Here is a 13,601-nt window from a genome sequence, read left to right on the forward strand (position 1 = left end):
ACAACTCCAATTTACACTTGGCCTCAGGTGACACTAACAACAGTTAATGATGACATTACAAAAGCCAGGAGCACTTATGAACCAGGTGATATCAGCGACGTCGGTAACAACCCCAGAGAGGATAAAAACCTGGGACACCCAACCAGTCGTTCAGAACTGAAGAAGCTCTTTGGATGAAAAGCAAAATGTTTTCAAGTATCTACAACCAGTCAAGCCCTAAGTGTATGATTGTAAAAATAAAACAAAATGCATAATACAGAGAACTGCATAAAGAGTTCCTAAAAATATCGGGAATAGTCATCATCTGATACAATATTCACAGGAAATAATCTGCTCAAAATTCATCCAAATTGCCCATTTTACACAAACTTACGTTATTGCCCTGTTTGGGTTAGTTGTTCAGTTTAGTAGTTGTTCTGTACTGTTATTGTAATGAATTGATTAAAATATGAAATATCCATAAAATATATCACTTAGTTGGGGGTCTTCCATTTAGTCAATGAAAGAAAAGTCTGTTCAGGAAAAGGCTTGGGAACCACTGCCCCAGCTCCAACCCTCCTACCTATCTAGCATCTATCAAAGTTTCAACTCCTGCCTAACAATCTCAACAAAAAGGTTTTTGTTTGTTTTCATCATTGATCAATCTGTAGAATAATTTGTGAAAAATGGAATCACTGATTCTTCGAGATGAGATGTTATAAAATAGCTTATTTTTTGACCACTGATCCAAAACTGAAATATATTCATTTTATAATCACATAAAACAGTAAAAAGCCTCACATTGGAAAAGCTATAACCAGAGAATTTTTGGCATTTTTGCTTTATTAACAACTATTAGGTTTATAAATGATCAGATCAACTAATTGATTTTTCAGCTAATAGTTTCAGCCCTGTTTATACCTGTTCACATCCATATTTCTACCTTGCAAATATAATAATAAGCAAAGAAAGTTGTTTGTGTAGATTTGTGTGTACCGAATATTAGTAACATTATACAAGTTCTAGAAAGTTAAATTCTTTCCTCCCATTTGTCCTCAAAACTCTCAATTAGCATCTGTTATTTTCCTTATATTTTGTTATATTTCCGACTTATTCAGTTTTACTGTATGACTGGTGTATGTAAGTGCAGACAACAATCTCTTGCTGTTTAGTTTAGGAATAGTTGAATGGCTGTAGTGTGGAAATATTTATTTGTGAAAAGGTCATGATAAGAGACTATAGGGTTTTTCTAACACCACTTGGCTGGTCCAGGGAGCATAATGATTCTTTTCCTGCTCTGCTGAACTTGATCCCTGTGCCTGGAGCAGCACACTTCCATCTTGTTGACTTTTTCTTCTAAGAGCTTCAGGCTCAGACATGAAAACCCAAGGGCCCACTTTTACTTTTCTTTCCCCCCTTTATTTTTCCCTCAAAGAAGGAGATGCTTACAGAAAGAGAGGCAGCAATGGATGTAAATTTAATTCTGAATTTTTTCTGTTCTACTTGTGGTCAAAAAAATTCTGTTTTACATGCTGTCTGCACATGTGGAACATATTTTTGCCATTTACCTAATGCCACTAATGTTAACATTGACTCTTACATTTTTCTAAAATTGCAACTTCTGTGACTGAGAATCACATAAACTGAACAGTAACTGGGCTGTGCAACACCGTCATATACTGGACATTTGAATAGAAAACCAACCTAAACAAGTGATTTTTCTTCTTAAAGCTATTCCAGTTGTTGGGCTGCCCTGGCAGTCACTGTTTGTTTTGACAAGTCAGTACGTTCAATATCCAAACTGACTCTGTATGGATTAGAGTCCTGTTTCATGTTCATACACAAAGGTTTGGAGCAAAGAAATTTGATTTCTCGTACCTGTGGCAATTGGTTCGACCATAAAAATCAAATTTGGCCAATTGACCTTGCATGCTTCACCTGCAATTCTAAAAGATTGTAAGCAGATCCCTAAAAGTCGTTGCTTCGTACTCTGGGAAACATATGATGCAGTGTTTGACTGGACCAATTCATGTGTTCTATGACAGCGATGCCAGTGTTGCCATATATGTTGTCCAGTATGCACCAGTATGAAAACCTTTTCTTACAGTCCATAATGCAGTGAAAGGTTCTTCCAGTAATTTAGAACTAGTGTTATCACGTAGTTTGTGCAGCAGAGTGTGCATCAACTCCAAGAAGCAGTAATGATATGCAAGTCATGAATGAATCATTCATGCTCAGCAAGGAAGAAGCCACTGCTCTATAACTTCCATAAAATCAGTAGGCCACAGTTTGCCATTGCGCATGCAAACCTTTTCCTTTTAGAAATGTCCTCTGGTCTGATGAAACAAAAACTGAGCCGTTTGGCCATAATGACCATCGTTACACAGTATTTCGGGGATGGAAGGAGGAGACTTGCAAGCTGAAGAATACCATCCAAACTCTGAAGCACAGGGGTGGCAGCGTCATGTTGTGGAGTTGTTTTGCAGCAGGAGGGACTGGTGCACTTCACAAAATAGATCATGAGAAAGTAAAATTATGTGGATATATTGAAGCAAGATTTTTGTCAGGAAGTTAAAGTATGGTCACAAATGGGTCTTCCAAATGGACAATGGCCCCAAGCATGCTTTAAAAAGTTGTGGCAAAATGACTTATGGGCAATAAAGTCAAGGTATTGGAGTGTCCATCACGAACCCTTGGCATCTTTCCAACAGAAAATTTGTGGATAGTATGTCAAAAGTTTGTCCGAGCAAGGAGGTTTAAAGATTTGACTCAGTTACACCAGTTCTGTCAGGAGGAATGATTTAAAATTCCAGCAACTTTTTCTGAGAAGCTTGTGGAAGGCTACCTGAAACATTTGACCCAAGTTAAACAATTGAAAGGCAAGTGTATGTAAACTTTTAAACTGACCCACTGGGAATATGATGAAAAAAAGAAAAGCTGAAATGAATTGTTCTCTCTGCGATTATTATTATTATTTCACAATCTTAATCCAGTCCATGAAGTTGAAATTGTGACCAAAAGCAAAGCCAGTGTCTGTATTTTTACAATATAATGCTAACCTTCTTAAAAACTTATGTTCTCACATTCTAATTGTGCCGTGAGCAATTTCTCCAGTGTCCCTGCAACAGCTACATGAAAGGATAATTCTTGTTTAATACAGCTTGGACTTTATTGTTATTAGTTTGGCCATTGTTTCTATCAGTCACAATAATATTGTACTCACCAAGTAAATTTTCAAGATATAAGAACATGATGATGGCCCCGAAAGCCCTAGAAACATTATGTATGTATAACATCACGTTGTAGTGATTTGATTAATTGCAAAAATGTTTGGGAATATTCACCTGTAAAGTACAAGATAAACTCAAATGAAAAGCATTCATATGGAAAAAAGGCAAATTTACCTTTAAACTTTGTTATGTGGAGTTAAACTGACATGCCAGATGGTTTGTTTCACAGAACCATCTGAGAAGTCATCCTTGAAAACTGTTCAGAAAAAGAGGCACTTTCACAAAAGTACTTGGCAGGTGATTGGATGAAACATCTGACTATCACTGTCGATCACAGGCTAACTTCAACACATTAGACCAATGAACAATACGACGTAGTAGGATTCTTGCTAAAGCCAGTCGGGATTCATGCTTAAAAGTAAAGGATGTATGTACATAGTAACATATGTATAAACTCTACTCAACTTGTGCAACAGCTAGATCTAGCGGCCTGGTAAACTGTTATTTATCACATAGCGACGGGATACTGACTTGTCCATGTCCATATATTGAGTTCAGTTGTATCCAATGCGACAAATTAACCAACTAATGAGACTAATGATAACAGTGAACACTGAACATTTGGCTCCAAGTGTAATCGCAACAGTGGTCTTCTTCTGTATTTTTTCTCCCACAACCGTTAATTGCTGATACCATTAAATCTCTGATGTTTATTGATCAAAATATGATGAAATTTCACTCTAGATTTGGTACTGTCTCTGTTTGTGCAGTTTTTACACATGTTTGGGATAGTTAAAATTTACCCAGAGGTCAGAATTAATGTATCTGCATGCTAGCCTAGCAGGGAAAGGCATGTTTTCTGCACAGCTGTCAGAGACTGTGACGTAAACAACAGGACCTCAATAAGAGGACTTCTTGGTCTAAAACCCACAGAAACTGGAATTCCAAAGTATGTAGTCATCTTACTTGATGATAGTGCATTGCTATCCAGAATCTCTGCCAAGCCATGGTCAAGGTCATTCACTGGTACCTCAGCTGCCCTGTGGTAACAAAGTAGCCCTCTCTCATTGATCACTTCCAATAGTGTGATTTGGAAATGATAATTTCTGCTGTCCCTCAGTAAACAGGATTAGCTCAATTAATCACATTTACAGATTAGTTTGTCCTCTCTTATTGATCATCCATTTGATGCTGCTGAATGATCAATCCAAACACGCTTATGCACTGCAAATCCTGTTTCAAAAATGACCATCGAAGGCAGAAATAATCTTTTAGTCTGAGATATTTTAATCTGGGAAGTGTTGTTTGGGGGGGGGGGTAGTTTGGAAGATAAATGGCTTTCAAAAAAATATCTTTACTGACCACATCAAATCCACCCATTTAAGTAGTTAGATTATGTATATGTTAGGAAATGTGATGGTAGAATATTTTAAATTCTATCCTGGATTAGTAGTTTTACATCTGTCTGTGAATATAACTCACCTTTATTTCCAAAGTGACCATGCTGTTGGAAAATGTCTTCATCAGGTCTGTTTGGGAAGATTCAGGCTTTGGTTGGTTGAGAAGACTGCTTTCAGGAAAGCAGATGCTCCACTTGTTTCTTTGTGTTTGCTGCCATTTGTCTGCTTTATGGCTGTGTGCGAGTCTGTGTAAGAAAGATGGTGCCATGCTCATAGCTTATGATCACATGTCCTCCTCCACCTTTTTTCTCTCAGAGTTGACTCGGCTGGTGGGTGTTTATCCTCCTGACCGGCTGTATCTGGGAGGGTGACCCCTGTGGCTTTGCTGTCCCGTAAAAAACAAAGAGTCCTGAGCTGGGATTTAGAGGCCCATGGTCTTCCTCATGACGACAGTGCCTCCTCTCTCGATCAGATATGCTTCTTTGTATGTCTTTGTTCTGGTCTTGTTGTAATGAGGAGATGACAATGGTCACACAGTGATCTGAAATGAAATGGATCTTAATAGTCAGAGCAACAACACTCACATTTTCGCTGTATGTGTGGCTTTTGATTTTCTTTCTTTCTGAAGTAACCTGCCTTTTTCTTTTTTCCTATTGCATAGCTGCATTCTTCAGATTAGAGCTGCAGCTCCACCAATAATACAATAATGAAAATAATTGTGAGTTGCAGCTCTAACTGCAACTTAGTTCTAAACAAGTCTGTAGGTTACCCAAACTTATGTGGGAGAGCAAAGATGACTGGTAAAATCATTACCCAAACCCAAACAACTCCATTGTAAACATCCATCTCGGCTTTCTTGTTTAAATAAGTTAACTGCATTAATTTGAACGCATGTTACAATCTTCTACCCCATGCAAGTAAAAATTGGAGTGTGTGAAGAACGAATGGGGTGGATTGAAGTGAGTGATTTAATGCCCCGTCATCCAACTGGTGTCTGTCGCTGTTTCAATGTCCACTGGTAAGATTTCAGAAGGTGAGCTAGATTCTAGGGATGTCTCCAGTGAGTTTAATTAGGATTGCTCAAAGGCATCTTCAGTTATGAGCAAATATATAATAGGCCATGCCCACTTGCACTAATCAATATGGCACTTCACATTTTGGTATTTGTGGTGCTATCTATAAAGTAACATACCTTGGTAGGGCTGTTACCAATCACAGCCTAAAGATATGTGCCCATATTGATGATGATTGGAGAAATCGTTATTGAGGTTAGGGCCATTTTCCTACCCCACCCCCTGCAAAGTTTATTGGTTCATGTGGCTATATTTTTCAACGGCTCAGTTATAATAGAAATGTGTGTCTCAGCCCGGGAATGCTCTATACCCATTTTGGTGTTGAGAGAATCAAAATCCAGCCAGTTGTATTTATATTACTATTTTTCAAAAAAAATGTGGCAGAAAAAAAAAAATCATTTTTCTGCCTTAATTAAAGCATCACAATCTGGCTGATTGGGCTGATGGGTTGTGCCCATTCAGGGTTTGAGCCCTAATAATAATAAGAAACCAGCATCAAACATAATAGGGTTCTGTCCCTTCTGAGTTTGAACCTTAATAAACCAGCACAAACAGAGTCGTTTCTTGAATCCAAGCATGAAAAACAAAAATTTAGTAAGAGCTCAAGACACTGCAACCATCCTCTCCACCATTTTCCTCTTCTGTGTTCATCATTCTTGTTTCCCTTCAGGCTGACTCTTCATTTACCAAAGGATGTGGGGTTAATAAGTGTAGCTGCTCGACAAAGCCAGGGCAGAGGTCAGTGCTCCAGCATACTGTAAACCTGCATATGCAAAATTCACACATATGTCAATTGTTTTAACATGACAGCGTTTCAGTTGCATTCATTTGTGTTTTTATTCATCTTATTTGTCAGAAGTAAGTCATAGGTGTTTGGTACCACTTAACATCCCCTTGTATGTTTCCTGTGTTTGCTGCTGCTACAGGTCGGGGTAGGAATGCTTGGCTCAGTCCTCTGGGTTGTGCCATGTTCACTCTGAGTGTCCAGGTTGAGCTGAACTCCAGGCTTGGACAGAGGATTCCTTTCCTGCAGCATTTGGCTGCTCTGGCAGTGGTGGAAGCTGTTCGTACTCTTCCTGGATACCAGGTATCAACCTACACACTTTACTGTACCAGCTTCCTCAACATTAGGACATTATCAGACTGGATTAGCCTACTCATCCGCTGTTATTTGGCCCATAAGCTGTACATCTGAATACACCCTAAGCCTTAAAATAGATGTCTGTAGTAGCACAACATCATATTGTATCACTGGCATATTGTACCTCAAAGGGATTGTATAGCAAAGTCATTGCATTTGGTATTAAATAAATGTCTTAAGTTATAAATGTCTTTTGTTAATGATTGATGATGCTGAATATATTTCAATCTTCGTCAGGACATAGACCTGAGGGTGAAGTGGCCCAATGATATCTACTACAATAACCTAATGAAGCTTGGGGGAGTGCTGGTGACTTCCACTGTAATAGGATCAACCTTTCATCTGCTCATAGGTAACAATTCCCCTTCATTACAGACTGGAGAGTGGAGGCTTTTACTGACAGTTCTCTTTTTCATCATGTCAAAATTGAACCCTTCCTTTACATGAATGGACTAACACACTGAAGCAGAACTCACTATCTAATAAGTATTGAATCTGATGAGACATATGGCTATTATGCAAACTCCACAAAAAGAAATGTTGTGTGATTTTTAATTTTTTATTATTAAAAATTAAAAACTGTAACTGATGAAGCAGTGTCTTCATCATCACAGTTTCCACATGGACTCCATCCATCATTAATTGATAAATTGAAAATTGCATAACCTGTTTGTGTAGAACATGCTGTAGATATGCAAAATTGATTCAGCAAGCTAAGGGGTGTAGAGAAAATCCTACATACGTGAAGAACTCCTTAGTCTGCATGGCCCTTCTTTGCTGTATGCGGACAAGCCCGTTGTCCCCACGGAGATACAGAGGAAATTGAGAGGCTGCAAAGGTGGACGAAAGAAGCGGAGGACTTCTATTCCCTCTGTCAGACATGGCTGAATGCACTGATACCGGACTCTGTGGTTTCCCTGAATGGATTTACACTCGCACACGAGTGGTAAGAAGAAAGGAGGGGGAGCTGGCTGTGTATGCGAATGAGCACTGGTGCAACTCGGCGAACGTGCACGTGAAGGAACAGCTGTAGAGCTGCTTGTTGTGGCCATGCGGCTGTACTATCTACAGAGGGAGTTTTTGCAGATGATTGTGTTTTGTGTGTACACCCCCCCACCCCCCACCTTGGGCGGTCTGATCACAACCTTGTTCAACTGTTCCCCCAATACACACCCAGGGTGCGAAAGGATCCCGCACAGAAGAGGACTGTGAAAGTGTGGACTGATGAGGCTAATGAGAGACTGAGGGACTGTTTCCAGACCACAGACTGGAGCATGCTCTGCAGCTCTCATGGAGATGACATCGACAGCCTCTTGCACTGCATCACGGACTGCATCAGCTTCTGTGTGGACAGCACTGTGCCAACTCGGAGGGTACAGAGCTTTTAAAACAACCACCCTTGGGCCACCCCTGAGCTTTAAGCCCTCCTGAACCAGAAGAAAATGGCTTTTAACTCTGGGGACAGAGAGGAGCAGAAGAGAAGCACAATCTACAGTGGAGGATCAGGCGGGCCAAGAGCCCAGAACAACACGCAGGAATGTGGAGAGGACTGAAGAACATCTCTGGATTTGGTGCCAGAGGGTTTGGTGCTGATGGACACCAGCTCTGGGCAGATGAATTAAACTGTTGCTTCAACAGATTCTCCCCCCACCCCCCTTCCTGCTCCCCCCTCTTCACATGTTTCCAGCCCAGCGGGCACTTCCCCCCTCCCCAGACCACCTTCACCTGCCCCCTGCTCCCCCTCACCCACACAAACTGTTCCCAGCACCACTACCATTCAGTAGAACATAATGTTGTGTAACAACTGCAAAACCCACTTGGACAACACCTGTGTCTGCATAGCGAGACGCTGAGCCGTCCACAAACAACTCCATATCAGCACTGGGAAGAGGTTTGTAGAGGCCAGCTCTTTGTGGCCGCTATAGCCGCGGTAATTTATTGCTATTATTGTATTGTCACATCGGAGTGGGCGGGTCACGTGGTGGTGGTATGTCAGCATCAGAGGTGGTATAGTCAGCTGTTCACCTGCTATTGGGTTTTTTGAACTGAGAGGGGGTGAACGGGAAGTGCTACTTTTTGCTGACCGCTTGATTTTGCCATTGATAGAATTCCTGCTTTCTGATGTAAGTGCTGTTGTAATCACTAATAAATGCACGAAACAGTATACTTTTGGAGCAGGTTATTCATTCAACAACAACTTCAGCCAGCGCGTCGGGCATGGTATGTTTTTTCCCGAATTCAGCCTCTCGGCGGCTACGTGGATCAGGATAGTCGCCTATATTTGTCAGCAAAAAAGCCGCAAGACAAAACGACGGATTGGAGCCTCAGGATCACACAAGTTCAGGATCGCTTTGGGACGCACACCATAGAAGCAAAGACTAAGGATCCTGTGGATCGCCTGTTTTATCTGGAGCAATACACCAGTGGGCAGCCACAACAACTTGTTAGAAGCTGTCAACACCTAATTGATGGTACAGGATATGCCACAGCGAAGGCTTTGCTACATGAACATTTTGGAAATGAGCATCATATAGCATCTGCTTACATGAATAAGATATTTTCATGGCCACAAATTAAGTCAGAGGATACAAAGGCTCTACAAGCATATAGTTTGTTCCTGTGTGGATGTCGTACTGCCATGAAGGATGTATATAATCTGTGTGACTTGAACACACCAGCTAATATGCTTATCGTAATCAAGAAACTGCCCTACAAGTTGAGGGACAAGTGGCGAACAGTGGCATATGATATTCAGGAGAAGTACAGCAGAAGGGCCATATTTTCTGATATTGCATTCTTTGTTGAACGGCAAGTGAAGGTGGCCATCGACCCCATATTTGGAGGTATACAGGATGCTCCGACAGTTGGTGCAAGTAAAGACAGTGGCAAAGTAAAACCTGTTCATCGACCAAAGTCTAGAGGGAGTAGTTTTGCCACGACTGTTACAACACTTGAAAAAGGGCCTCATTCAGAGAAGAGTAGTGTCAAAGATGGAACTGAGAAGACTTGTCTCTACTATAAGAACAGTAAACACACGCTGGATTCGTGCACTCTATTGGAGAGAAAAGCGCATAGTGAGAAGATGGAGTTCCTGAAAACTAATGGAGTTTGCTTTGGCTGTCTGTGCATTGGGCACGTCAGTAAAGAGTGCAGGAAACGTAAACATGTAAATTATGTGGCTCACGACATCCCAGCATGCTGCACATCCATCGGAAGGAAAGAGAAGCAGAGGCAGAGAAAGACAAGACCGAATCAGCAAGTGCTGTGGACAGTGTTCTTGTGAAAGTGAACACCGGTGGTCTCACTGGGGCCGGTGATCGGGACTGCAAGCTTGCCATCGTGCCAGTCAAAGTGAAGTCAAGCAAAGGTCAAAAGGTTGTGGAAACCCATGCCTTTTTAGACCCAGGAAGTTCAGCCTCTTTCTGCACAGTGGGTCTGATGGAGAAGCTGGATCTCTCTGGGAGGAAAACGAAGATTCTTTTGCGCACTATGGGCCAAGAGAAAGTTGTGGAGAGTTGCGTTGCATCTGCCTTGGAAGTTGCTGGATTGGACAGTGACACGTACTGTGAAATGCCAAAGATTTTCACACAACGAGAAATGCCTGTTAACAGAAGCAACATTCCACGTCAGAAGGACCTGGAGAAGTGGCCTCATCTGAGACATGTCCATCTACCAGAAATAGACATGGATGTGGAGATGTTGATTGGTATGAATGTGCCCAGAGCGTTGGAGCCCCTGGAGGTCATCAGGAGTGTGGATGGAGGGCCATATGCTGTGAAGACCATGCTTGGCTGGACTGTAAATGGACCACTTGGCGACTGTGGTGATACTCTAATGTGTCAGCCTGGAGTTTTCATCAACAGAATAGCTGCTCTCACACTAGATGAGCTCTGGAACCAACAGTTTAAGACAGACTTTCCTGAAAGTGGTCAGGAGGAGCAAGCAGGGCTGTCAAGGGAGGACCACAGGTTTCTGGAAATGGCTGGAAAAACTGTGAAGCTGGTGGATGGCCATTATAGTGTCGCCTTACCTTTGAGGGACAGGAAGGTCAGCATGCCGAACAACCGCAAAATTGCTGAGCAACGCACCACCAGCCTGAAAAGGAGATTCATCAGGGATGCATCATTCCACAAAGACTACACTGCATTCATGAATGACCTGATAAAAAATGGATGTGCTGAGAGAGTGCCACACTCAGATCTGGACCGCAGTGACGGCAAGGTGTGGTATATCCCTCATCATGGGGTATACCATCCCCAGAAAAGGAAGATCCGCGTTGTTTTTGATTGTGGGGTATCATACAAAGATGTGTTGCTTAATGTGCATCTTTTGCAAGGACCTGACCTTACAAGCACGCTGATTGGTGTCTTGACCAGGTTTAGGAAGGAGCCCATTGCTCTGATGTCTGACATTGAGGCTATGTTCCATCAGGTTCGTGTGTCAGAGGAAGGTGTGGACTTGTTGCGCTTCCTTTGGTGGCCCAATGGAGACTTCCAAAGAGATATGGCAGAATACAGGATGGTCGTCCATTTGTTTGGCGCTACATCATCCCCGAGCTGCGCTAATTTTGCTCTACGGAGGTGTGCCGAAGATAACAAGGAGCTTTTTAGCCAGCAGGTGTTTGAAACCATCATGCACAGTTTTTATGTTGACGACCTCCTGACCTCGGTAGCTTCAGAACAGGAAGCTATGTCTCTGTATCACGACTTGAGAACCATCTGTGCCAGGGGAGGTTTTCATTTGACTAAATGGAGCAGCAATAGTCGTGGTTTGCTGACAGCAATACCAGAGGAGGAAAGAGCAAAGGTGGTTAAGGACCTGGACCTAGATCAGGACGTCTTACCAGTGGAGAGGGCCCTGGGGGTGAGATGGTGTGTACAGTCTGATATCTTTAAGTTCAGTGTAACCATCAGAGACAGACCGTTGACCCGAAGAGGAATTTTGTCAACCGTCAGCTCTTTCTATGATCCTCTAGGGATTCTCGCCCCTGTGATTTTCACCGCTAAGAAAATCCTTCAAGACCTGTGCCGGAAAGGGCTGGGCTGGGATGACCCCATACCAGTATCTGCGACCCAAGCATGGACAGACTGGGTTAAAGAACTGAAATTGCTGGAAGACTTCGGCATCAGACGATGTTTGAAGCCCCCCAATTTTGGGGAAGCAACTTTAGCTCAGCTGCATCACTTTGCAGACGCAAGTGAGGGGGGTTATGGCACTGTCACTTATCTGCGGCTGAACAACCGGCAAGGCCATACACACACTGCCTTCATCATGGGAAAGTCCAGGGTGGCACCTCTTAAGCCTGTGACGATTCCACGTATGGAGCTGACAGCAGCGGTGATGGCAGCTCGCATGGATAAGTTGTGGAGGAGGGAGTTGAGGCTGCAGCTGCAAGACTCAGTTTTTTGGTCGGACAGTACTACTGTTTTGAAATATATAGAGAATGAAACCTCAAGATTTCGAGTCTTCGTTGCAAACAGAGTCTCAGAAATCCTCAAGATGTCTGATCCATCGCAATGGCGTTATGTGTCTACTATATGTAATCCAGCAGACCTTGCCTCTAGGGGTTTAAGGACAAAGCTGTTCCTGGAAAATGAGATGTGGGTATCTGGTCCCTCATTTCTTGTACAGCCAGAGGAAATGTGGCCTGTCAATCCAGAGCGATTGAAAGAGCTTCCATCCGAAGACCCAGAAGTTAAGGCATCGGGTGCCATTTTTTCCATGGAACAAGAGGAGGAGGATGCTGTGATACATTTGATAAATCGCAGCTCATCATGGACCCGTCTCACAAGAGTGATGGCCTGGATTCTGAGGCTCAAGACTTTACTTCTGAACGTCAGGAAGAAATTGAAAATTGTCGCACATCTGTCTCAATCTTCGCCTGATTCAGTGCAAGTGGATGCTCTCAACAAGGAGGTGCATGACGACAAATCCGGTCATGGTTGTCTTTCAGTGGAAGAGATCAGAGATGCCAAACTGGAAATAATAAAGTTTTGTCAAGGAAGAAGGTTCCCAGATGAATTAGCGTGTCTGCGAAAGAGAGAGTGTGAAAGGAAATAGCCACATATACAAGCTCAGTCCCATATTGGAGGATGGGATATTGAGAGTTGGAGGATGACTTAGTAAAGCTGCCATGCCTGAGGAGTCTAAACACCCAGCTATAATCGCTAAAGACCTTCACATCTCAGACCTCATCATACGGCATATCCATCAGGAGGTTGGCCATGGTGGCAGGAACCATGTGCTGTCAAGGCTGCGGCAGCGCTATTGGATTCCTTCGGCTAGTGTTGCCATAAGGAAAGTCCTGGCTAAGTGTGTCATTTGTCGCCGGCTACATGGAGCTGCGGGACAACAGCAAATGGCAGATTTGCCTGTTGACAGAGTTTCAGCTGATGAAACTCCCTTCAGTTATGTTGGAGTTGATTACTTTGGACCTTTTGACATCAAGCGTGGGAGGAGTCTAGTGAAAAGATATGGAGTCATCTTCACATGTTTGGCAGTAAGAGCAGTACACATTGAAGTTGCTTCATCTCTGGACACAGATTCATTCATCAATGCCTTACGGTGCTTTGCCAGAAGAGGGGCAGGTCAAAGAGCTACGTTCTGACAATGGCACTAATTTCGTTGGTGCAGAACGTGAATTGAAACGAGCCATTGAGGGATGGAACCTGGAGCAAATCAATGATGCACTTCTCTCGAAAGGAATCAAGTGGACTTTTAACCCTCCTACTGGATCGCATTATGGCGGAGCCTGGGAGAGGTTAATTCGTTCCATCAG

At 42.7% G+C, this 13,601-nt stretch overlaps 1 protein-coding gene across 2 annotated transcripts in view; it reads left to right on the top strand.

Annotated features, from left to right (window-relative positions):
• hlcs (holocarboxylase synthetase (biotin-(proprionyl-CoA-carboxylase (ATP-hydrolysing)) ligase)) overlaps nt 1-13,601 on the top strand; it is a 41,960-nt gene that overhangs the window by 22,772 nt on the left and 5,587 nt on the right. For both annotated transcript variants that reach the window (XM_041951888.1, XM_041951889.1), the window contains 3 exons: nt 6,353-6,420; nt 6,609-6,769; nt 7,061-7,175. In XM_041951888.1, coding sequence (XP_041807822.1) covers nt 6,353-6,420; nt 6,609-6,769; nt 7,061-7,175 — 344 coding nt within the window. The remainder of the gene's footprint in view (nt 1-6,352; nt 6,421-6,608; nt 6,770-7,060; nt 7,176-13,601) is intronic.

This window comes from Chelmon rostratus, chromosome 14, assembly GCF_017976325.1.
Source record: "Chelmon rostratus isolate fCheRos1 chromosome 14, fCheRos1.pri, whole genome shotgun sequence".
In the NCBI taxonomy this organism is placed as follows: domain Eukaryota; kingdom Metazoa; phylum Chordata; class Actinopteri; order Chaetodontiformes; family Chaetodontidae; genus Chelmon; species Chelmon rostratus.